General features: G+C 41.9%; 2 protein-coding genes across 2 annotated transcripts; one reads left to right on the forward strand and one right to left on the reverse strand.

The window, feature by feature from the left end:
- Nucleotides 1-11,280: 11,280 nt before the first annotated feature.
- On the forward strand, nt 11,281-12,727 carry LOC308300907 (E3 ubiquitin-protein ligase TRIM35-like; the record flags this gene model as incomplete). The annotated part of the gene is made up of 2 exons (XM_080744803.1): nt 11,281-12,596; nt 12,703-12,727. 2 exons carry the CDS (start codon nt 11,281-11,283, stop codon nt 12,725-12,727), a joined length of 1,341 nt encoding a protein of 446 aa, XP_080600929.1.
- A 1,499-nt stretch (nt 12,728-14,226) lies between these two features.
- On the reverse strand, nt 14,227-15,246 carry LOC308300908 (free fatty acid receptor 2-like; the record flags this gene model as incomplete). Its single annotated transcript, XM_080744804.1, has 1 exon — nt 14,227-15,246. One exon carries the CDS (start codon nt 15,244-15,246, stop codon nt 14,227-14,229), a length of 1,020 nt encoding a protein of 339 aa, XP_080600930.1.
- Nucleotides 15,247-26,724: the final 11,478 nt, after the last annotated feature.

Here is a 26,724-nt window from a genome sequence, read left to right on the forward strand (position 1 = left end):
TCTGCCCTACATGCACTTTGTAACTGGCTGTTTTCCTATTTATCTAACTGCACTGATATTGTTTATGTCCTTTGTACATTCGTGTACTTCTTCTTATGTGGGCATAAATAAACATTTCAAATGTGTGTGTGTGTGTGTGTGTGTGTGTGTGTGTGTGTGTGTGTGTGTGTGTGTGTGTGTGTGTGTGTGTGTGTGTGTGTGTGTGTGTGTGTGTGTGTGCAAGAAAAATATTTTTTTCCCTTTATACTCACATTCACATGATATTTCTGTGAAACAAATTACATTTATGGGCATAAAAGGGATTGTATCCCAGATGATGCCCTGTTAGGAGAACCACACTAACAGAATCCATATATGGCCAAGACAGATGGCGCAAACGCTCCCTTTAGGGCAAGGTCGCTTTTCGGCCTTAGGCGTCTAACAGGTAATATTAGTAAGACGCCTCAGGGCGACAAGCGACCGTTACCCATATATGGAGATCCATGTATGGAGATATGGAGATATGCTGTGAGACCCCAAACATGATTACTCAGTTATTCGTTATGTGAAAATCCTATGACGTCTATCACATCTGACATCATACATACGATCCCTTTTATGCCCATACATGGAGATCCCTGTCTGAACCATGCAGCCACACAGATATGGGCTGTCTTCCTCCATATATGGGCCACATCATTGTGATGTCACCTGTTTATGCCCATATATGGAGATCCCTGCTCTGAGTATCTGACATCACAGTGATGTCACCTGTGATGTCACAGTGATGTGTCAGGGGAACCACAGTATCAGGCGTTATCCCTGCTCTGAGCCTGTGATGTCACAGTGATGTGTCAGGGGAACCACAGTGTCAGGCATGACTGACAGAGATACGGACAAGATGTGCCGGTTTCCATAGTTAACTGCGACCTACGGTCGCAAATACACACAGATCCCTTCAAAAAGGTGTGTAACCTCACCATTTGTTGCGTTGGTCTTCAGCTGGGCATTCTCCTGCTCTAGGGTTTGGTAGTCTGTCTGAAGACGGGCCTTCTCCTGGATCACGTTGTTGTAGGTGGTCTGAAGACGATTCATCTGCTCCATCAGGTTGTCGTAGCTGGTCTTGTTATCCAGGTTGTTGTCGGTCATGCTGTTACTGGGTGAATGATCTGTAAAGGACAGAAATGGTGAAGATAAACACAGCTGTTGCTAATGTTCATGATGAGGTCAAGCATCTGTGAGGGGATCTTATTTGCGTGCATTAACTTGTCAACACCACATACTTTGCAGATGCGTGCAATACTACCCACAAAAAGCAACAATGACAATTAGACAACAAAATAAGTCTTAAGAAGTTTTGGGTTAATATTGTGGTAGCTTTTATGGTTGTTAGTCAACAAACTCCCTGAGTGAGTGATGTGGTAGTTTAGTGACATGGAATACTCACAGTGAGTGATGTGGTAGTTTAGTGACATGGAATACTCACAGTGCACAGCCTGGCCTATGTTCACACCCAGCAGCAGAAGACACAGCATCCCCACACACACAGCAACAGCTCTGGAACGCCTTCTCTCTGTTTGACAAAAACAAGATACAAGACTCTAAGTTGCTTTAGTTAATACAAAAAAGGGGGAAAAAATACACATCAGTGTCCCTCATCTCTCCTCTGTCTCCTTCTCTGTCTCTCCTTCTTTGTCAAGTCTGGAAAAGAAGCATTAATATCTGCAAACATCTTACAAGGATGAGAGGCTTGAATAGTTAACTATTAGATACAAATAGTGAACTATCTTGAATATTATTGAGGGCCGAGTACAATCACACTAACCAACAGCTGAAATTCATTTGGGAGCACAGCTGGCTGACAAATCGAAGCCCAGAGCCATAGATAGATAGATAGATAGATAGATAGATAGATAGATAGATACCTTTATTATCCCAAGGGGGAAAATTTGTTGCCCAGAGGCAGCACAGCAGTATAAGGTTATTTACAAAGTTACAGAGAAGTATGAAAAAGATAAAAAGAAAAAACAAGAACAGAGTACAGAGTACAGAGTACAGTAAGTACAGTAAGAGCAAGGTACAACAGGAAAGGGAACGAATAATATATATACATAAAGTGTCTTAAAGCACGACTATCAAAAAATAATACAGTGCCCAAATCAAAGTGACCATAACAGTCAATGCTAGTTAGTGCAACAAGTATCTCTACATCATGTCAAACACAAGCAGAAATACTAAAAGAAAAACTACTAACACAACCTAATAGTGCAGTGTCCAAAGGTCAGAGCGATAAAAACAACTAGCAAAAAAAGAATAAAAAATAAACAAGAAAGGGTGATGCGGCAAGACGCACAAAAAACACCCTCCCTGGAAGGTCCTTAGAGGTCAAAGTCAAAGTCAGTGCAGATATAGTTCCAGTAAGGAAAAAAAGGCTACCGTCGTCCTACGTTAGGTCCTTGTCAATCGACCGTTGTGTGTCTCGTTGTACAGCTTGAGAGAAGCCGGTACAAAATACTTTCCTAGTCTCTCGCATCTCCGCCCTGGGTAGACAAAACGGTCATTTCCTCTCTTACTCCAGTAACAAGATCTCAAGATGGAGGGGGTGGGAGGAGTTGTTCAAGATGGAGTCCAACTTCTTAGCCGTTCGCACTTTGGCAACTTCCTCCACCCCCTGCAGAGAGGACCCAACAACAGAGCCAGCGTTCCTCACCAGTTTCAGGGAGAGTTGCATCATCTCCGTTTACATGGGGCCAGAGTTGGCAGAACTCTCTAATACAAGGCTCTGGCCAGCCTAAGGGCATGCGTAACCTGTTTTGTGGCCAGCCCCATGGCCTCCCCTAAGAAATATTGTGAAATAAAATGTCATCAACCAATCATCAAGGACGATGATACACGAAAGAAGAGAGGCCGTTACGAGCACGTTTGAGAAACACTGTATTCGTAAGGACGTGAGCCTTCGTAGTGTTCTACGAAGGGCTTCGTACGACCGCGGTACGACTGCGCTTTGGGGAACCCAGCCATTATGTAACGACAAAAACGAATATCTGTTTCCATTATAGGACGATTAAAAATAACTTTTATACTTGGTGTTTAACCACTTAAACCCCAACATCCCTTTTCTGGAGGGAACATTCAACAAGAAATAGCCAATCTACAAGCTCACAATGCGTCAAAACGATGCGATATGAGCTTGTAGATCTGCTATTTTTTAAGTAGCCTCTGGTTTATAAAAAATGTTCCACAGGTGCGGCCAAGTCTTTTCCACAGACAAATGTGTCTGTGTACGGACATATTGATGACCCTGTTTTGGGAGCATAAAGACGGTGTGCAGACCTTCTCCTTTTTCATTTTATGGTCTACTCAGGCTTTTGGGAACACCTCAGACACTTTTAAGTTACTCCATTCACTATTTAGATATTTCATATTCATTTTATCAGACACATGCAGCCCCTTCCTTTTTTTCATATTTTTTTATCCCACGATTTAGATTTATTCAAATGTCCACCACAAGACTGTATGGCGATGACCCCTGCCACGCGGGCCTAAGCTGTAATCCTGGGCGCTGTTCTCCCTCTGCCAAACTGAACCTGGGGAGAGCCATGCTTCAGACACGGACCCTTCCTATTCCTATACAAACCCATTGTAACTTCAAACTCCATTTTAACCATGTTAGAATTGTCGAAAACACACGTCTTTCTGGTGTTTCATACTGCCCTCCTAATAGGTGAGTGGGACGTGTTTTTTTTTCGATAGCTTCATTAAATAATTTGATGTAATTTTCTTAATTTATTTATTTATTCAATCTAGTGTTGCAATTTGCGGCTAGTAACCCGCTATAAATACGACAGAATCAGGGACTTGGTACACAATATAACAATAGATTTATTTAGAAAAGGAAGTAGACAAAATACTAGAAAGGATCTTATTTGCGTGCATTAACTTGTCAACACCACATACTTTGCAGATGCGTGCAATACTACCCACAAAAAGCAACAATGACAATTAGACAACAAAATAAGTCTTAAGAAGTTTTGGGTTAATATTGTGGTAGCTTTTATGGTTGTTAGTCAACAAACTCCCTGAGTGAGTGATGTGGTAGTTTAGTGACATGGAATACTCACAGTGAGTGATGTGGTAGTTTAGTGACATGGAATACTCACAGTGCACAGCCTGGCCTATGTTCACACCCAGCAGCAGAAGACACAGCATCCCCACACACACAGCAACAGCTCTGGAACGCCTTCTCTCTGTTTGACAAAAACAAGATACAAGACTCTAAGTTGCTTTAGTTAATACAAAAAAGGGGGAAAAAATACACATCAGTGTCCCTCATCTCTCCTCTGTCTCCTTCTCTGTCTCTCCTTCTTTGTCAAGTCTGGAAAAGAAGCATTAATATCTGCAAACATCTTACAAGGATGAGAGGCTTGAATAGTTAACTATTAGATACAAATAGTGAACTATCTTGAATATTATTGAGGGCCGAGTACAATCACACTAACCAACAGCTGAAATTCATTTGGGAGCACAGCTGGCTGACAAATCGAAGCCCAGAGCCATAGATAGATAGATAGATAGATAGATAGATAGATAGATAGATACCTTTATTATCCCAAGGGGGAAAATTTGTTGCCCAGAGGCAGCACAGCAGTATAAGGTTATTTACAAAGTTACAGAGAAGTATGAAAAAGATAAAAAGAAAAAACAAGAACAGAGTACAGAGTACAGAGTACAGTAAGTACAGTAAGAGCAAGGTACAACAGGAAAGGGAACGAATAATATATATACATAAAGTGTCTTAAAGCACGACTATCAAAAAATAATACAGTGCCCAAATCAAAGTGACCATAACAGTCAATGCTAGTTAGTGCAACAAGTATCTCTACATCATGTCAAACACAAGCAGAAATACTAAAAGAAAAACTACTAACACAACCTAATAGTGCAGTGTCCAAAGGTCAGAGCGATAAAAACAACTAGCAAAAAAAGAATAAAAAATAAACAAGAAAGGGTGATGCGGCAAGACGCACAAAAAACACCCTCCCTGGAAGGTCCTTAGAGGTCAAAGTCAAAGTCAGTGCAGATATAGTTCCAGTAAGGAAAAAAAGGCTACCGTCGTCCTACGTTAGGTCCTTGTCAATCGACCGTTGTGTGTCTCGTTGTACAGCTTGAGAGAAGCCGGTACAAAATACTTTCCTAGTCTCTCGCATCTCCGCCCTGGGTAGACAAAACGGTCATTTCCTCTCTTACTCCAGTAACAAGATCTCAAGATGGAGGGGGTGGGAGGAGTTGTTCAAGATGGAGTCCAACTTCTTAGCCGTTCGCACTTTGGCAACTTCCTCCACCCCCTGCAGAGAGGACCCAACAACAGAGCCAGCGTTCCTCACCAGTTTCAGGGAGAGTTGCATCATCTCCGTTTACATGGGGCCAGAGTTGGCAGAACTCTCTAATACAAGGCTCTGGCCAGCCTAAGGGCATGCGTAACCTGTTTTGTGGCCAGCCCCATGGCCTCCCCTAAGAAATATTGTGAAATAAAATGTCATCAACCAATCATCAAGGACGATGATACACGAAAGAAGAGAGGCCGTTACGAGCACGTTTGAGAAACACTGTATTCGTAAGGACGTGAGCCTTCGTAGTGTTCTACGAAGGGCTTCGTACGACCGCGGTACGACTGCGCTTTGGGGAACCCAGCCACGGCAAAAACGAATATCTGTTTCCATTATAGGACGATTAAAAATAACTTTTATACTTGGTGTTTAACCACTTAAACCCCAACATCCCTTTTCTGGAGGGAACATTCAACAAAAAATAGCCAATCTACAAGCTCACAATGCGTCAAAACGTGATGCGATATGAGCTTGTAGATCTGCTATTTTTGAAGTAGCCTCTGGTTTATAAAAAATGTTCCACGGGTGCGGCCAAGTCTTTTCCACAGACAAATGTGTCTGTGTACGGACATATTGATGACCCTGTTTTGGGAGCATAAAGACGGTGTGCAGACCTTCTCCTTTTTCATTTTATGGTCTACTCAGGCTTTTGGGAACACCTCAGACACTTTCAAGTTACTCCATTCACTATTTAGATATTTCATATTCATTTTATCAGACATATGCAGCCCCTTCCTTTTTTTCATATTTTTTTATCCCACGATTTTGATTTTTTCAAATGTCCACCACAAGACAGCATGGCGATGACCCCTGCCACGCGGGCCTAAGCTGTAATCCTGGGCGCTGTTCTCCCTCTGCCAAACTGAACCTGGGGAGAGCCATGCTTCAGACACGGACCCTTCCTATTCCTATAAAACCCATTGTAACTTCAAACTCCATTTTAACCATGTTAGAATTGTCGAAAACACACGTCTTTCTGGTGTTTCATACTGCCCTCCTAATAGGTGAGTGGGACGTGTTTTTTTCCGATAGCTTCATTAAATCATTTTATGTAATTTTCTTAATTTATTTATTTATTCACAGCACCTCACATATTAGGGGGACAGTATGCAACTTAAAAACTGTCTGGTGTGCTCCCAAAAGCCAGAGTAAACGATAAAACGAACATTTTAAAATAAATGATGTATACGTAGGCCTAAAAGCTTGCAATGTGGCACGAAGTGACACGCCTTGTATATCTGCTGCCTACTGTACTGTATATCTGCTATTTTTGAATAGCCAACTTGTTTTATAGTAATCTTACCAGACTGCAGTAACTTTTGTAGATCCTTCTCCTTCTGGGTCGGAATATCTTCATAGACTGCATCGTCTATCTTTTGGAGATCAAGGCTCTCATAATGTCCCTCTGCTTCAGTTCTTCTTGCTGTAATGGAGGTGTCAATCTCGTAGTTTGGATCTCCCTCTTGGAGCTCAATGGTATCAGATATAGCTACAGCCATTTGTACCTTATGACAAATTACTTCTTTATGCAGTTATTTGGTCCAGCTCGTCGCAAAACACACTGTATCCTCACTGCCCTAAACCCAGACACTACTGTTATATTGCATATGACAGCTCACACTCCACCAATGAAAATAAACCACACACACACACACACACACACACACACACACACACACACACACACACGCACACACACACACACACACACACACACACACACACACACACACACACACACACACACACACACACACACACAGAGAGAGAGAGAGAGAGAGAGAGAGGGAGAGCAGCATCATTTCTCCATTGCTAGGCTGTGTGGTGTAACACCTTTTCTTTCTAAATATCAACCACAATGAGTAAATTCTATTAACGAAAGCTAGATTTTTTTTCCTGTAGCTTGCATGATCTCTCTTAAGTTACACAACACACAACTGTCCATTATTGAGAAACAACAGGCACAGACTGGCACAGAAAATCACCTCTGGCATATTGTGGTCTTCACCAGCCCAAAGACGGCTCAAAGACACCATTTAAAGAACACAGTTTGATTTCAAGATGAAAATGTAGTACGTCACCTATCTTTTTGGCAAACACATCCATGCAGGGTTGCTTCCATCTTAGACTTCCGTCTCCGGCTTGCTGTTGTTCCTGTGAAAGCTTTTGATTCTCACACTGCTCCACATTTATGAAATATGTATAGAGAATAAAACACATTGCTTAAATCTTATGTTCCACTGCAGGACTGTATCACAAACTGTACTTCATTTGTAAAAGGCGACTGGTAATATACATGGAGATACAGCATACCACATAGGCACTGATGCCTGAGAGCACTTTCTGTCTCACCTGCTTGAAGAAGATGCAGAAGGCAAAGACGCTGGCCGGGATGCCCGTCACGAAGGTGACGTGGTAGCATTCTGAACAGAAGGATGGAAACATCAGCATTATGTTTATGTTCAAATGATAGTCAAGGCACAGTGGTGATGGAAGAAGTACTCAGTTTTCTTACCATTCAGGCCGGTAACACATTTTTGTGTAGTACAGTACATGTACAGTATGTAGCAACATATTTGTTTTTGTAATTTTTGATTAATATTTGAAGTTTTTCAGAATCAATTTCTTCTCACTCTGGTGGACCGTGGACAGTTCAGAAACCCGCCTACCAGTGACATTTTACTTGAGTAAAAGATCAAAAGTATTGCGTATAAATGTACTTTATTTTATTTTTTATTGGGATAATAAAGGTATCTATCTACTTAAAGTAGTACCAAAAGTAAATGTATTCATAGACACATGCTTTGTGTGCTTTGTTTCTTTTTAACAGAAGTATCACATAGAAAATACACTATGCAAAGAAAATAGAATATAGGCCTACATAATGTAGACAAATATAGCAATAGTATCACAGTAATAATCTTAGCAACATATTAACTAATAATAGCAACATCTGCAGTGTCCTATACTTTTGCATACTACAGTAATACCTTTCAAATAGCCCAAGTAAAGTCAACGGATCATGTTTACATTTCCAAAACAATGTCATTGTTGCATAAAATAGATTTCAGACCGAGTTATAGGTGAAAATAGATAGTCAATACCTTATTCAAGACGGCCTTAAAGCAATAGCTGAAGTATGCCACTGAACATTTCTCAAATGGTACCGCTTTCAAGTTGGCCTTCTCTGTGGTAACCATTCACACACACTTTCACTCACACCCTCTTTCCATTCATGTACATGTATGGTGATCATTGTCTTATTTGCATTTTAAATGTATCTACACAGCGCTAATCTACACAACTTTAGGTGTGTGTTTAACAAAAGGCCTTGATCACCCAATCCCTGTTAAAGGGTGGAAGAGGAGTTTCTACAGAAACCTTCAGCCTGGTCTCATAGAGACAGTCTGCATAATGTTTACATTATGATTTGTACTTTGCCAATAGTACAAAATAGGTTATGTCCATACAGTTACGATACTATACTGTTGAAAAGGACTATAATAATGTATATGTATATGTCCATACAATTATAACAAAAGTAGTGAGTTGAGTATTAAGTGTGTGAATTCAGTGTTGTGAATCTGTAATGTAAGAAAACCATTATCCATTATGCTTCTGTTCCAGACGTTTGAACAATAAGAAGGGTGGCATTGGAGGTCATATAGTTGCGACCGTAGGTCGCACTTTACTATCAAAACCACCACAAAGTGTAAGTAACTCCGTCTGTCTGTCCCTCCGTCTGTCTGTCACACCTCACACGTCACACTTTTTCCCTGCTTATATCTCCGCAACCGTTGCCCCGATCCATGCCAAATTTTGCACACACGTTCCTTGGCTGCCAAACTACAACAACCCCGGAGCTCCAGGGACCCCCAGGTCCCTGGGGGACCCCCAGATGTAAAAAATGACCAAATGCGCAAACATGACCAAATGACCACCCCAACGGGGCTGCTCACGGGGAATTCCCGGGGACCACCGACTCCTGGTGCTCCAGAACGGATGCAAAAGTGGTGGCGCCCCCAGTGGAGGACCCCCTACACTGCAGCTCACATAAAATGCCGTAACTCCGGCTAGGAGCGACCGGGACAGCCGGGGCCGGTACCTATTCGTCCGCCTTGCCGGCGCGGAGACCCCACCCCTCATTTCTCACATGGCCCTCTTCTAGCGCCACCATGAGGCTGATTCTTGCAAAACACATTTTTGGACACTGCTCCTACAATTTTCGCCCTAAAATCACGCAAATCGGTACACAGTATGTCTACACACTCATCCCATCAACATGAATCTGTCCCATATAGCGCCACCTCCAGGCCGATTTTTAAAAACACATTTTTGGACACTGCTCCTACAGATTTTGCCCTAAAATCACGAAAATCACTACACAGTATGTCTACACTCATGTCATCAACATGGATCAGGAAGATTTTGGCAAAACACATTTTTGCCCTATTTGTGGAGATAAGTGACCTACGGTCGCTTATCTCCCGATTAGGGAGCCTTACTGGTATGTATCGTCATAATGTCCAAATCTGTTTAAGGTTCTTATTCACACCACTATGTTCCATGATGTTTAAATATATAGTTTAGTTTGTATTCACATACATCTATATTTTGCATGCTATTTAAATAAAACGTTTATTCACATACCAATACATGTTTCAAGTTATGAAAATAAACACTTTGGTTTCTATCCACACATCACTACATGTTTCATGTTGGTCAAGTATAACTTTAGTTTTTATTCACAACCACGTTTCATGTTATCTTTTTTCCTCATACAAATACATGTTTCAAGTTAATAAAACAAACAATTTAGTTTCTATTCTCACCACTACAAGTTGCATGTTGTTTAAATAAAAACGTTAGTTTTGTTATTCACAGGTGTGTTGATGGCCTGTCAATGAGGCTGGCTTTTGTTCTGGGTCTTCTGGCCTTTCACATTGAAATGGTCCAATGAGTGTTTTCTAAACTGGAGGAGAGGTGTGGGGGTGGGAGGAGGTGGGAGGAGGTGTTTCTCCTCTCCAAGTACAAATAGAGCTGCTGCTCAGAGTCAGAGAGCACCACAGACAGGAGTCAGGACACAACACACACACCATGGAGTGATCACCACCAGCAAAGCAACTATAATTTCACTTCAACTATCAGACCGCTTTTTCAAAGTGACCTTCTGTTCTGTTGTGAGGAAAGTTACAGGTAAGGATCTATGCCTTCTGCTCTCTTGCTCAAGTGTAATTTCTGATAAATATATAGTTGTTTGTTCTACCTGTACTTTAACTTGACTTTGATTGATTGATTGAATACTTTATTTAGTCAGAAATGCAAAACAGCCTCATTTCAAGTTGTGTGCAAAGCCCATTTAGACAATGTAGAACATTAAAAACCCAGACTCAGACTTGTGTCTGTGGAAATGGATTTGATTCCTCATAGTGATCCCCTCAATGTTGTCTCTAAATGTAGAAGAATCAATGACTCATGCGGTCTTTACATGTGATTGGAGGCCATTGTTGATGTTCCCGTCGTTATATTCTCATTTATGTGCAAATGTATCTTAATCCTGTCTGTGTGTGTGTGTGTGTGTGTGTGTGTGTGTGTGTGTGTGTGTGTGTGTGTGTCTGTGTTCTTTGCAACAGGTGAGGTCTGTGGTGGCGTGTCAAATCTCCGCCCCCTGCCAGACTCATATGAGACAATAGGATAAGGATTGGCCTTCAAATCAAGCACAACTTCCAGTGAGAAGGACAGACTTTTCACAGCTACAGGAGGGAATACTGACCCAGACCACTGGAACCTGCTGCTGACTGAACAACAACCACCATTCACAGTGAAAATAAACTTCAGGGAACATTCAAGAGGAGGAAGTGTGTGGTAACACTTCCTGACATTGTACTTCCTTGTAGCTTCACTCAGAGATTAAATGGCTTCCACGTCGTCTCTTCCAGTAGAGGATTTTTCCTGTCCTGTGTGCCATGATATCTTCAAAGATCCTGTTCTTCTGTCATGTAGCCACAGCTTTTGCAATGCTTGTCTGCAGCAATGGTGGAGACAGAAGGGAATAAAGCAATGTCCAGTTTGTAAGGAAATACATTCAACAGATCATGTACTCCATAACCTGGCTCTGAAGAACCTGTGTGAGTCCTTCATACAGGTGAGACAGAGAGCTCCAAAACGTAAGAGAACTTGTTCAGGGTCTGAGGATCTCTGCAGGCTGCATGCTGAGAAACTCAAACGGTTCTGTCTGGAATGTCAACAGCCAGTGTGTGATGTGTGTCGAGATTCTAAAAAACACACCAACCACAGTTTCAGACTCATCGGCAAAGCTGCTCTGGTTCACAAGGAGGAAGTCCAGAAATTACTGAAGCCTTTACAGGAAAAACTGGAAGTCTTTTATTACGTTAAAACAGAAAGTGACCAAACAGCAGAACTCCTTAAGGTCCAGGCTCGGCGCACAGAGACACATATTAAGGAACAGTTTAAGAAGATGCATCAGTTTCTAAAAGAGGAAGAGGAGGCCAGCATCACTGCACTGAGGGAGGAAGAGCAGCAGAAGAGTCAGATGATGAAGGAGAAGGTTGAGGGTCTGAACAGAGACATATTAAGCCTTTCATACAACATCAGAGCCATAGAGGTTGAGCTGAGAGCTGAACACGTCTCATTCCTGCAGAACTACAAGACCACAATGGAGAGAGTCCAGCTCACACTGCAGGACCCTCAGCTGGTCTCGGGAGCACTGATAGACGTGACCAAACACCTGGGAAACCTAACCTTCAGAGTCTGGAACAAGATGAAGGACATTGTCTCCTACACTCCTGTCATTCTGGACCCCAACACTGCCCATCCACAATACACCCTGTCTGATGATCTGACCACTGTGAGAGTTGTGTGGTTGAATAAGCTTCCTGACAACCCTGAGAGATTTGACCTCTGGCCTGTTGTCCTGGGTTCTGAGGGCTTTAACTCAGGGACTCACAGCTGGGATGTTGAGGTTGGAAACGATGCAGACTGGGAAGTGGGTGTGTTAGCAGACTCTTTCCAGAGGAAGGGAGACGGAGAAGGTCAACAATGGAGCATGAGGTTAGATGAAGGTAAATACACATGTGTATGTAACTCTTCAGAGGAAGATGCTGAAGATGAATACATAGCTGGCACCAGACTAGTGTATGCCACTGATCTCTCACTGAAGCAGAAACCTCAGAGGATCCGAGTCCAGCTGGACTGGGATGAAGGAACGCTGTCATTCTCTGATCCTGATACTAACACACACATACACACCTTCACACACACTTTCACTGACACACTCTTTCCATACATTCATGCTGGTCTTGTTGTCCCTCTGAAGATGTTACCTGGGAAGATCAGTGTAACTGTGGAATAATGCAGTTAGTCATGATGATGATGATAAGACATTGGGAGGGGAAAAATTACTCAGTTTTCTTGCATCTTATCTTGCGAGGGGCCACGTTATAGGCTATGTTTACTAGCTTCAATAGGACAGTTCACTTTTTACCAAAAAAAAATGATGGAATGCTTCATGTGATTTATGTATGTATATTTTTTACAACAATTTCGATTAAACCTTGATGTGAACTTTGAATTCTTGTCTGGTCATTTATTTGTTGTACTGTCTGAGTCACTGAACATTAGCTTACATAAAGAGTTCATATGTTGACTATAGTGCCAGTGACTAAATATATTGACTTATCAGAAAACACAATATTTGAAAATGACCTGTTGCTATACTGTTAAAGGCAGATTTGTATTGCTTCTTTCAACATTTTGATCTAGTTGACCTTCCTTTCTTCCATCTTTCACTGAATAGCAAACAGTAAGGATGGTTTCTCCTACACGTCCACTAGATGTCACTATTGACTATTATTAGCCTAGAACTTCTGTTGTACATGAACAATGTGAGAGTTAAACAGTGTGAATGCTGGTCATGTTTCTTCTTTTATAGACATGATGTAGACAGCAGGTGAGGTGACACGTAGAGAGAAAGAGGAGAAACAAAAACATGACAAAGAAAACGGAGTGTTCAACCAATGATCTTTTAATTAGAACACAGCAAGCTGTGAATATTCAAGATTGTTTCTCTGTCTTTCTCTGATCCCGATACTAACACACATAGCCTACATACACACCTTTATTACACATACTTTCACTTGACATACTCTTTCATTCATTTACATGTATAGTGATCGTGGTCTTATTTGAATTTTAAATGTAATTACACAGCGCTAATCTACACATCTGTAGGTGTGTGATTTTCCACCACAGTGTGTGTGTCACAAAAGGCCTCGATCAGCCAATTCCTGCAAAGGCGTATAAGAGGAGTGGAGGTGTTAAAAATGCCACTCTTCTACAGAAACAATCTTTCCAATCACGGACTTGACAAAATATCACTCTCTCCACAATTGTGAACCTAAAGAGAGAATTTAAAACAGAAATCACTTCAGTTGAAAGACACACCTTTTTAAAACAGGAAAGGCATAATTGTCCCTCCTGCACAGAACACAGAACATCTCCCTGAGCCCAGAAGAAGATTGTCCACTATTTTATGATAGGCAAACTCCACCCTAGACGTGCTGCCACCAGTCATTCCAGTACCCGCACTGGGTCTACGTCCCAAGTTACAGCTGGTCCCTTAAACTTAACCTTCTGAAGCCAAATGCTTTACAATCAGGAACGATTTATAGTGAACCATAATAAGTACATTTAATGCCAAAGAACCTATTATTACATTGAGGAAAATATCAAAACACAAATGGAAAAAAATAACAACAATAATTACTTGTACCATAAACAATTGGGTGAACACATGCAGGTTTAAAGTCTGAACAATGAAGAGCCCTAAATAGCCGTATGCCTAACAGGAAGTGAAAGTAGTCAACACGTCATTTGAGCTTTCTGCATTCTGTGTTGCATATTGATGCTCTGAATTGGTCAGCCAGGGGCAGTGCAGAGCCTTAGGACAACACTGCAGCCTCTCTAGTCTCCCTGACAGCTTCTGTAGAAGGACTCTAAATGCCCTCCTGAGTTCAGTGGAGGAGAAGTAGATGACAAAGGGGTCCAGGCAGGCATTGAAGACGCTAGTAAGGAGGGCAAGCTCACGCCACGGAGGGTTGTTCCAGTGTGCAAACCCCACAGCGTGAGACACGTTGTATGGAGCGAAACAGATGACGAACTCTGCCAGTGTTGCCAAAGCCAGGCCAATTGCCCGGGAGCGCTTCTTGGTGTTGATGTTGGACCTCCGGGAAAGTATTCGGACAAAGCTGATGTAGCAGAAGCTGCATGTGAGAAATGGCACGCAGAAAAACACCAGGAAGAGTTCCATTCGCACGGGCAACAATAAATCTAGCTGGTGCCGTGAAAACGATTTATAACAAACCGGCTTGATAGAATCAGTTTGATTAACGGTGCGGTTGGACTTAGATAGCTCATCCATGATGTAAATTATACTGCCATGAGTGAAAATTGTGACCACGAAGAATAAACTGGCCAGCACTGCGTACCAAGGAAGTTTGCCTAGCTTGTACTTGATGGGGAATGCTACTGCGAGGTAACGGTCGACACTGATAGCAGTCAGAGTCAAGAGGCTGTTGTAAATGGTGCCAAAGAACACAAACCGAGACAGCGGACACAGGAACTTTGGCATGTTCCACTCCATGTTGTCCACGGCCTCGTGGATTTTGAAGGGCAGGAAGAGGAGGAAGAGGAGGTCGGAGACGATCAGGTAGAGGAGCAGGACGTCAATGGGCTTGGCTTTCTGTCTCACCTTCTTGAAGAAGATGCAGAAGGCAAAGACGTTGGCTGGGAAGCCCGTCACAAAGGTGACGTGGTAGACAGACAGCACGAGGCTTCTGCCGATGTCAGCTCTCAGTAGCATTCTGAAGAGAGGAATGGAAACGAGATCAGCATTACGTTCAAGTGAAGTTGAATTAAGTTCAAATGAAAGCCACAGCACAGCGGTGGTGGAAGAAGTACTCAGTTTTCTTACATAAAGGAGCACTTCACCCATTTTCAACCATATCTGCATATAATGTGTGTGTATGTGTGTATGTGTGTGTGTGTGTGTGTGTGTGTGTGTGTGTGTGTGTGTGTGTGTGTGTGTGTGTGTGTGTGTGTGTGTGTGTGTGTGTGTGTGTGTGTGTGTGTGTGTGTGTGTGTGTGTGTGTGTGTGTGTGTGTGTGTGTTTTCACTGTTTTGTATTAATACAAGAGAGAAGGAAGGATTAACCCACACACTGGTGGCTTGCACGGTAAGAGCACAATTGTATTTGGCAATATACTGTGAAAGTACTGTATTTAACATTTTACTTGAGTAAAAGAACAAAAAGTATTCACAAGTATCAGAAAGAAAATAGAATATACATAATGTAGACAAAGAAATAATAGTAATATTATCACAGTAATAATCTTTGCAGCATATTAACTAATCTGCAGTGTCCTACTTTTACATACCCTACACTACAGTAATACATTTCAAATAGCTCAAGTAAAGTCAATGGATCGTGTTTACATTTCCAAAACCTTGTCATTGTTAAGTATGTGCACATAATTCACAACATTTATTTCAGACTGAGTTATAGGTGAAAAGAAATGAAAATAGATAGTCCATACCTTATTCACGATGGCCTTAAAGCAATAGCTGAAGTATGTCACTGAACGTTTCTCAAATGGTATCGCTTTCAAGTCTACTTTTTATACATATGAAACTGTGTGTGTGTGTGTGTGTGTGTGTGTGTGTGTGTGTGTGTGTGTGTGTGTGTGTGTGTGTGTGTGTGTGTGTGTGTGCGTGTGCGCATGCGTGTGTATTATATTGAAAAATTATGCAGTTGACACCAGTCAAAGCCAGATTAAAGGTCCTTCCAACCTTCTCTGTACCTTGTTACGTTTCCTCTTTGTTGTCTGCATCATGACCACAATCCTGTTACTGAAACTCTGTCACATATTCTGATTGGCTACTATGTATATATAAGGGTATGTACATCAGACACAACATAATTGTTGACATAAAGGACATAATGTTCATACGTTTATCATCTGCCAAAATCTATAAGCACACTTGTTATGTGTTTCAATTGCCATGTTCATGTGCAATAATGAAAATGATTGATTTTCAGATGTCACAGCTAAAACACCAGATGTTGTTATTATTGATGAGGACAGTAGAGAAGTTACCATTTTAGAAGTGGAATGTACATTTGATCACAGTCTGGTAGAGGCATTCTTTACAGAGGAGCGTTGTCCTGGATGTTTTAGCGAAGCTTCCCTGTAAGCTTCCCTGTGTTGGCTGATCTGAGTGAGCGGGAGGGGTTGTAGATGTACTGCAGCTACTGGGAGCCAATGGTGCAGAGAAGGGGAGAGACGTGCGAAAACTTTGGCTGGTTGAAGACCAATTACATGCAAATGGGTTCGGGCTGGGACGTTTTTCTTTGTCAGAAACTGAATTTAATGCCTTTTTGTGTATGCAATCTATTAGCCTTTTTCAAGGCTGATGAGATCCAAATTATCCAGCAGTAACAATAACTACTACTATTAGCAGCCTGTGTTATAGGCTATAATTCAAATATTGCATACACAAAATGATAGCCCTTTATTCAGTTTCATGTACAATACACATATGCTGTCTTTGTCCTGTTTGAACCAACATGCCAAAGCTTGTGGTTATTAGACTCTTAACTATTATCTATTAGGTTGTTCATTATCAGTTAAATGAAAATGTTACTCCTATATTGCTCTGCGGGGCAATGGACTGTGTAAAAAATAAATGCTCTGCCTGTCCATCTGAGGGCCCATTGTTCTTGAATATGAAAGAGGAACTACCAGTAAGACTCCCTAATCGGGAGATAAGCGACCGTTGGTCGCTTATCTCCTGTCACACTGCTGACAAATGCTACACAAATGACCCTTATATAAGACCGGCATTATCTACCGACAGATTAGTAACAAGATGTCAAAATCGTTGAAGGTTGAATCTCCAGATATGGAGATAACCAACACATCCCTCCATATATGGAGATAACCGACGAATCTCACTAAGTCTGACCTCACAAGCCCCATATTTGGACACGAACAACATATAACTCCATATATAGAGACATAGCTGCTGCAGTATGACATCACACTGCTGACATCAGTATGACATCACACCGTACACAAATGACCCTTATATAAGACCGGCATTATCTACCGACAGATTAGATGCAAGCAGGATCTCGACTCTGACACAACTCATCGGCTCATAAGCCGGTTCTCCCTCCATATATGGAGATAACCGACGAATCTCACTAAGTCTGACCTCACAAGCCCCATATTTGGACACGAACAACATATAACTCCATATATAGAGACATAGCTGCTGACATCAGTATGACATCACACTGCTGACATCAGTATGACATCACACCGTACACAAATGACCCTGACGGCACACACCAAGCAGTGTGATGTCATACTGATGCGGAGATATGAGCAGGGCAAAGGTGTGACGTGTGACGGACGGACGGACGGACGGACGGCTGGTGGAGGTTTTGATACTAAACTGCGACCTGACGGTCGCAAAAATTGCTTGAGATTAATTTCAGTACTTCATTTTAGAGTGTTTAATGTTAATTGGTTATCCATAGTGTCAGAAGGTCACTAGCGAAGGCCACATATCCAAAGTGCTCATATCCCTTAAAGATGAATGTAAATGTATTTGAATGATTACGGAATGTCTTGGAATATAATTATGTAGATGCAAAGTTAGACTAGGTACAGTACATACGATGAGGAATAGCAAGGGTGCGTAGCATTGTTCTGACGTCCCATTAGTAAGACGATACCTAACCCTAACCTTAACCCTAACCCTAACCTCAGTAAAACTACGCCTAAACCTAACCTTAACCCTAACCTCAGTAAAACTATGCCTAAACCTAACCCTAAGTAACCCTAGCTAACTCGGACAAATGGGACGTCGGAGGTCATATTGTACTTCAGCTCATGCATATGTTTCATGCATATGTTTCATGCATACTGTTTCATGCATATACATGCTTGAAAATATATTATTTCCACTGCTGTAACCTGTTGTATTGTACGGTATGTGACAATAAACTAGTGGACCGGTGAACTTATTTCTATAGGTTATTTGCAGAACCCTTTCTGTTTGAACCCATAGCAGCCACACTGCTAAAACCACTCTTATAGAGCTCTTAACAGTGCTTCTTTGAACTGTTAAAACAGCAACCATTGCTTGATTGTGGTTTATAGCATCCTTCCTGTCACACACTTCTCCTGAAGTGAGTGAATGTGTTCTATTATGAATCATTCGAATTATCTGTGTGTCACCATAAAGCTCTAATTTACAGTGCTAACCATGCAGGTGAACATCATCATCTCAGTTTCATCTCTATTAGTAAACACCATTGCATTTAGTTTCAGACACTCTGCAGCACAGATAGAGCGCAGAACTAGATTAAACGTCAAAGTTTCCAGCCACAAACTTCTCACAGGCCTATATGCATATTCACTTTCAAGACATGACCCTAACCAGGACTACAGAAATATCTCTTGTACTGTATCATCATCTGCAAAAAGGAGTTATAGCAGACCTAGGCATTGTGCGGCCCTGGAGGCGCATACGGCCCTTTGGTTCACTCTGACCGGCCCGTGTAGGGTTAATGGCAAACTATACGAAATAAACACATTTTCTAATTTTACCTCATGCATGGACTAAAGCTGCATTGCTTTTATTTTGAAGTTTTTTATTCACATACATATGGACGCAATGCATACATCAGCACGTGTGTGTGATCATTGGATCGTTGTCTCAATAAAAAGGAGGTGGTCAGACTGGTCACAAGTCAAGACGACTTGTCTTACCTACTGTAAGTGTCTAAAAAAAAATCGATGCAGAACGCCGGGTTTTAATTTTTTTTTTGACTACTAAGTATTTATTTACTGAAGTCGGAGGAAACGCTGTGTGTTTACGGTATTTTGCGGGGAGCACATATTTCGGGGTGCATTGCCTTTTGGCCCGGCCCTGCACAATATTTTTTGATGTTCATGTGGCCCCATGGAAAAAATAATTGCCCACCCCTGAGTTATAGTGATCAGGCAACATGCACATTATAGACTCATGTTCAATGAAGATAAACTCACCTTATTCCACCTGGAGATATTTCAGGAGTGGAAAATAAACACAACAATTTAAACTGGAAAAATAATGTACATGGTCAATATTATAAGAGCAGGTCAAATTGTAAATTGAACTATAATTTGACTGTTTGTTGTGTTGCACAGTCAGTTGCTAAAAAAACATTTTGCACTACAAAGGATTGTTGTGGTTGCCTAGGGAAACCAGTCTACACCACTGCTGAAGAGATGTGCTGACATTTCTGAATCCCAGGTCAATAAGATGAGAGCTAAAAGTTGTGAAGTTGTGAAGGTAAATACATACTGTAGGCCTAATGCAATATGAAGGATTATTATGATGATTATCTTTAACTAAGATTTAATGTTGTATATCTAATAGAACATTCCTATTTTCAGGGAAAGTAAGCTTCTGAATAGGTCACCATATACAGAGGGCCTACAAAGTCAATAAGGCAACAAAAATATTTTGTTGTTTCTCGTATTCATTCATTTTTATTGTCAGCTAGGGTTAGTATTCGGGTTCCAACTCATGTCCAGTATGCTTATACCATTTTGTAAATCCATTGTAAATCCATGTCATGTGAAGACCTCACAAAATTATACAGCGTGGGCACGGTCTGGCATGAAAATGACAGCTGCGATGGTTGTTTGGAAGCTATAGCAATGACACCTGCCTTCTTTATTTGCTCTGCTTTGCACCAGATGCAAGATATCTGTGAGTGATGGCACTATGGGATCTAGCTGCCAGTTGTCTATTAAAGTCAGGCTGGTAGCTTCTGGTTGCAATACCCCACAAGGCCACAAGGTGGTATACTTTGACTTGAATGCCTGCAATAAAAAGCCTGAACACACACACACACACACACACACACACACACACGCGCGCGCGCGCACACACACACACACACACACACACACACACACACACACACACACACACACACACACACACACACACACACACACATTGTCCAGCTCCCTGTTCTTTGCAGGGAGAAAGCCATGAAGGTGCTGAGAGCCAAAGAGAGATACTCCATCTCCATGAGACAGCATTAGGAGACCAGCAAACGCTAAAAGCCTGCAGTTATAGAGGATACATAGCCAGACTGGATCACTGACAACCAATAGGCCAGTGGTTCTCAAACCTTTTTGTGCCAAGGACCCCCACATTGATATGTATTTGACCTCTGACCCCCAAATGAAAATGTTTAGTACCAGGGACTCCCAGACATACGACATTTTTAAAAACTTCTCAATAAACTGTTTTTTTAAATACCCAATTGAACACATTTTACTGGGGACCACCCAGACCTTACTTAATTGGGTTAGGGTTAGGGACTAATAATGAACCTTCGGACGAATGAACCTTCGGACCAATGCCATGGCACCCTACATAGTATGTGTGTTATGTTATGTTATGTTATGTTATGTTTTATTTATTTGTCATGGACATCACAATGAACCAGATGCAGATGCTAATTCTCATCACCTGTCCACAGGTACAGGTATAGGCTACTGTGTGCCCCTTAGTGGGCTGCACGGAACGCTGCAGGAGATCCCTCTGTTCTCTGGGCTGTTTATAGGAGTCAGGGATTTGGTCATATTTGTTTGTTAACTTATATTGTGTTTACTCAATTACTCTTTTCATTTATTTTTAATAGGCCGGCTATTTTTGTCTGTCTGTCTGTCTGTCTGTCTGTCTGTCTGTCTGTCTGTCTGTCTGTCTGTCTGTCTGGGTTTGGGTCTGTCTCTTTCTTTTTTTCATTGACAGTTATACACCCCCGCCACCAGGAGGCGAAAGTCATTATTATTGTTCCTGGATCGTGTAACGCATGCGCATAATTCAGAAGCCACATTGTCCCGGAAGTACTAATTGCCTGCCTTTGTCATGTACGCGTTTTGTTTTTATGCACAATCTGTGCATAATGCGTTGGTCAGCGTGGTCATAACTGATATAAACTATACATTATAAGTGTATAACCGGGAACTGTATAATTACATTATAACTCATAACTATATGGTCGTGGTGAAAAGCGTCATAGAGGAGGTAAACACCCGCCATGGAGTCTGTACGGCTGAAGATTAATGCATACATGACGTCGGTGGGAGAGGAGATATTGTGTGTTTTGGAGAAAGAGCAGCTGAAGCCTCATGTCAGAGTGTTTGTGTTGGAGCGCCTCACTGCGGCCGCAGCGTGGACGTGCAACCTCTTCCAGGGAGAGCTAGAAACTAAACTGGAGAAACAAAACAAATTGCTGAACATTGATGTTGTCCAAGGGGAGGACATCATAGAGTATATATATAAGGACATCCATCCTAACACTGCAGGTTAGTAAATACATGCTTACTTGACGTGCAAATCCCTAGCCTCCTTCAAAATTGATATAAGTCACTTTCAGGCAGCTGCTACTCGAGACTTGTAAATAGACTAAGCCCCCATGTACCCCCCCCCCCCCCCTTTTCATGCTTTTGTTAGTGATGTTATCCTATGTAAAGTACTATGTTCTATCCGTCTGTCTTTCAATGTTATATGAGCTACATACAGTAAATAAATTAAAAAAAAATCTTCCAGAAGCTTGGCAAATGAAACATATTTTGCATCAACATACAGTAGTTGGTTTGCGGTGGAACACAACATAAAACTAGAATAAATACAGAATCCTAGCTCATTCTAGAAAGAAACTTGCATAATGGTAAATGGTGCATTCATATAGCGCTTTTATCCAAAGCGCTTTACAATGTGCATTACATTCACCCATTCACACAAACATTCATACACCGGTGACGGTGCAGGGCACCAACCTGCTCACTGGGAGCAACTCGGGTTCAGTGTCTTGCCCAAGGACACAGGAGGAGCCGGGATTTGAACCGCCGACCTATGCATGAAAGTAATACTCTCGTTGTAACTTTTTTTCTTAGACTTCCTACACGTCCCTTTGCGTGAAGAGGTGGTTTCCCCTCAACAGCAGGATAGGAGCCCCAGTCTGGTCCAGGAGGAACCGCAACCTCCAGAGATTGAAGAGGAACAGGAGGAGCTACTCCAAGACCCCAAAAAATCTGGTGGTGGGTAACCTCGCCTACCAGGCTTTCTGGGGGAAAGCCTGGTGTTCGTTCACTACAGGCCGTTTGGTTTCCGCCTAGAGCGCGGAAACCACTAGAAGAAGCGGCGTCGCTTTGATTTGGTTCCCTCCGTTTGTTTCCCCAATCCCTATTAAAATGCTCGAGTAGCCTAGTGTAGTCTTGCCAGTCACTAAAAGTTGGACTAAAGGATGCATATACCAAACGAATTTTTCAAAAGAAAAACTACTCCGCATCAAGGAGTTTATTAGGTAGGCCCTAAAAGTGTGTCCTTGATCTTTCCGGCAAATTGTAGTCCTTTGAGTACTACAACATGATGTTTTGTGGTTTCTGCTCCAGACCGGTTACAAACCCGAAAAGTGAAGTGATCCCAGACTAGGTGGTGGGTAACACAAATCCTCGGTCTTTACTGCTGAGCCATTGTGCAAAAAGCAGGATCACGATGAAAAGAAGGGGGCTCACAACTCACTTATAATGCTCCCATTGTATTCATTGCGCCAAACAATAGAACAACATTCCAACCTTGTGGTCTTTCTTCAGGCAGCCTAGAATGGTTGCTGCTGCCGAATAACAAGTATCTTTGATAAATGACGATTGGCTCATGGTTTGTATTGCGGCAATACATTTTACCTTTATTTGTCTTTGATAAACTAGACCTTACCCGTTCAAAGATATGTGCTCCAAGTTACTGTAACTGGTGCATGCGTGAGAATATGTAGGAGCATCATAATGTAAGGAGCAGCCCATGGAGGAGTGTATATTTATGATGGATACAAATAATTTAACAGCAAAATTAGGTGAATCAGTGCGCATCCCACGTCTCTGACGCATTCACGTTGCCTAGAGACGCATTCACGTCAGTGTTCTGGGGTCCCACGGACGCATCGCCTCCATTGGAGTCCACGTGAAAATAATTTACCACGTCGCGAAAAAAAAAATATTTTAAAAAGTCCACAGACGCCACCATTGTTCATGGGTGAAGGCATGCTACTGTACCCTACGTTAACACAAATGAAATCCGCGTAGAAAGTCTTAAAACAGACGATAGAACTAACGACAGTGTGTGTTTGGAATCCACCGACGCTATTGTGTGCTCCATGCATGGTCACAGAATTCAATGGGTGCCTTAGTTTTAGCGTAGCACCGGGCCGCTCTCTGACCATAGTGGCACAGCGTGTTAGGTGATACACCAAGAAGGGTTCCCCCACCGAACGTGGATTTGGCTTGTCGAGCCTGTTATCGGGTAAGCGTCACGTCATGGGCTGCTATATCGGCCAGGGGCCGGGAGGTACAATGTGTCATCGATAGTTGTGTGCTTTGGAAGTGCATGCGTGCCGCGGAACAACGGTGGAACGCGTGAAACACTAAAAAGTTTGGTTACATTTTGGAAAAGACAAGGGAGAGCTAAATACAATGGGCTATATGCAGCACGGTTGTTACATCATGCTCGGGAGGGAACACTGTCTTCGACAATGCAGACGGAGCCAGGCACTTGTCCATAATGCATCACATAAGACCCACGTGCAATCAATAACTTTGCACGTCTGCGACTAGCTCTGGTCCATAGCGTTAGTGGAGTCTCCTCCACTAACGCTATGGACCAGAGCTAGTCTGAGACGAGTTGAAACAACTCCAATGCGGGCTGTTGAAGCAGCGCGACACCCGTTCTCTTCCACCCACAGTATGTGGTGCTTGAAAATATGAATGACTCCATCGATAATAATCCGTTTGGGACACTCAAAATCACTGCCATAGAGTTATAATGTATCGCTCCGTGCGAATGAATCCGTAGCGTTGCCAGCGCGACTTCTGAGTCTACCGAAAATAGCAGATGTACAAGATCACAACGCGGTGCGAGCAGACACGGTTTGAGCTTGTTGATTGGGTATTTTTTTGTTGCGTGACACCGTCGTACTATGCATTATAAATTACACTGTTAAAGAGACGGTACACATTTAGTTTCTTCAAATATTTTCCAAAAATAAAAAGGTTGACTTGCCTTCTGTCTGTTAAAGTACTGTATTTGAAGGCCCTGGTCAAATGTATTTAATGGAAAAAATAGATATGCATTTACTGTAAAAAAAAAAAGAAAAAAAAAAAAAGGAGAGACATGGAAATGTTAGCCTATAGTTTATAGTATAGTTTTACAGTAGGCTATTATTATTAATTCATGAATAGTACTGTAATTATATATATATATATATTAGTGTCTCATCATGTCTTTCCACAAAATAACAGAAAAAAGCTCAATAGTGGGCTCGATAAAAGCCCGGCTCGATAAGCAACATCGATAAGGTGCTCATTATCAATAAAAATTAACGAGCTCCATCCCTAGTGCTTCTTCATCTCAAGGTACTATTATAGTTTAATTGTTTCATTCGTTTTTGTATGTATTTTGTAAGATAAACAATGTAAATAACCATATAATAACCAATTCAAGTTAAATGCTGCACTTTGTCAAAAATGACATGACGCGTTGAATTTTTGTGGGACCCATAAAATATCCCTGGGACTCATCCGAAAGACCCTCCTTGGGTCCCGGGACTCATTACATTAAAAACCTATTAACATCACTGGTGAATAGAAGTATGGGGATGTATGCACTTACTGTCTCCACATAGTTTTTTCCATACCCGTTGGAAGATGACCCGGTGCATGCATGACCCATGAATGCAGAGAGAGAGAGAGAGAGAGAGAGAGAGAGAGAGAGAGAGAGAGAGAGAGAGAGAGAGAGAGAGAGAGAGAGAGCGTGCGTGTGTCTCTTCACTGCAACATTCCTAACTGTGAGAGAGGTGTGTGTGGGGCTATGGGATCCCATGGCCTGGAGGAACGGACCGTAACCCTGACAACAGGCTGAGCTGAACAGGCTGTGCACCATAAAAATGCTAATATACAGCATACGATTTGTGAAAGTGACAAACGGGCTTCACAGTTATGTTAGGTGTGTTCATATGCTAATGGTGATGCGATTTCAGATCAATTGCTCCAGCCACTGAGGAGAAACGCTGTTTCAGACAGACAGACAGACAGACAGACACTCACTCACTCACTCACTCACTCACTCAGACATTCGCAAAATTATAGTATAGATGAGCATTGGCTCATGGTTTGGAATGAGGAATAATTTTTCCAAGACAGGAAACAAAGGCACATGAAGCAATTAAAATAGCTGTGCCTTTTTTAGCCAGTGTGCAGTTTTTTGTTTTTAAACGTTTGTCTGTCTTGTACTGGAAGTGGATGTGTGTAATCGCAATAATTTGACATAATCGCAATCATTTTGTCATAATAGTCATAATTGTTTCCATGGTGAAAAAGATTAATATATTTTAAAACATATATATATATTTTTTTGGAAATAGCAGATCTATAAGCGATGCGACTATTCCACTATCAATGTTATTTCTTTAAGTATAGAGTTGTCAAATATGTCAGTATTTTCTTTGTATATTTAGGTTATACGTCATATCTGCCATTTGCAACATCAGAACCTAAAAGCCAAACAGAAATGTAATTGTCAAGGGCAAAAAAAGAATTAAGTCGTTAATCGCAATTATTTGAGTGACAATTAATCGTTGTATAAAATGTCACAATCATGACAGCCCTATGTGTGTGCACCTGAGCTGGGGGGAACACTGCATGAAAATAATACTCTCGTTGTATCTTTTTTTTTTTTTTAGACTTCCTGCACGTCCCTTTGTGTGAAGAGGTGGTTTCCCCTCAACAGCAGGATAGGAGCCTCAGTCTGGACCAGGAGGAACCGCAACCTCCAGAGATTGAAGAGGAACAGGAGGAGCTACTCCAAGACCCCAAAAAGTCTGGTGGTGGGTAACACACATCTTCGGTCTTTACTGCTGAGCCATTGTGCAAAAAGCAGGATCACGATGAAAAGAAGGGGGCTCACAACTCACTTATAATGCTTCCATTGTTTTCACTGCGCAAACAATTGAACAACATTCCAACCTTGTGGTCTTTCTTCAGGCAGCCTAGAATCATTGCTGCCAATAACAAGTGTCTATGATAAGTGACGTTGCTCATGGTTTTGAAATGGAGAATTTATTAACAGCTTAAAGCTATACTGTGTAAGTTGCTCAACTTGTGGTCAGTAGCTCTATAGCAAACCTCGGTCGCGTCCGCGTCTTTCGGCCGTT

This window comes from Nannobrachium achirus (assembly GCF_963921795.1).
Source record: "Nannobrachium achirus genome assembly, chromosome: 16".
NCBI lineage: Eukaryota > Metazoa > Chordata > Actinopteri > Myctophiformes > Myctophidae > Nannobrachium > Nannobrachium achirus.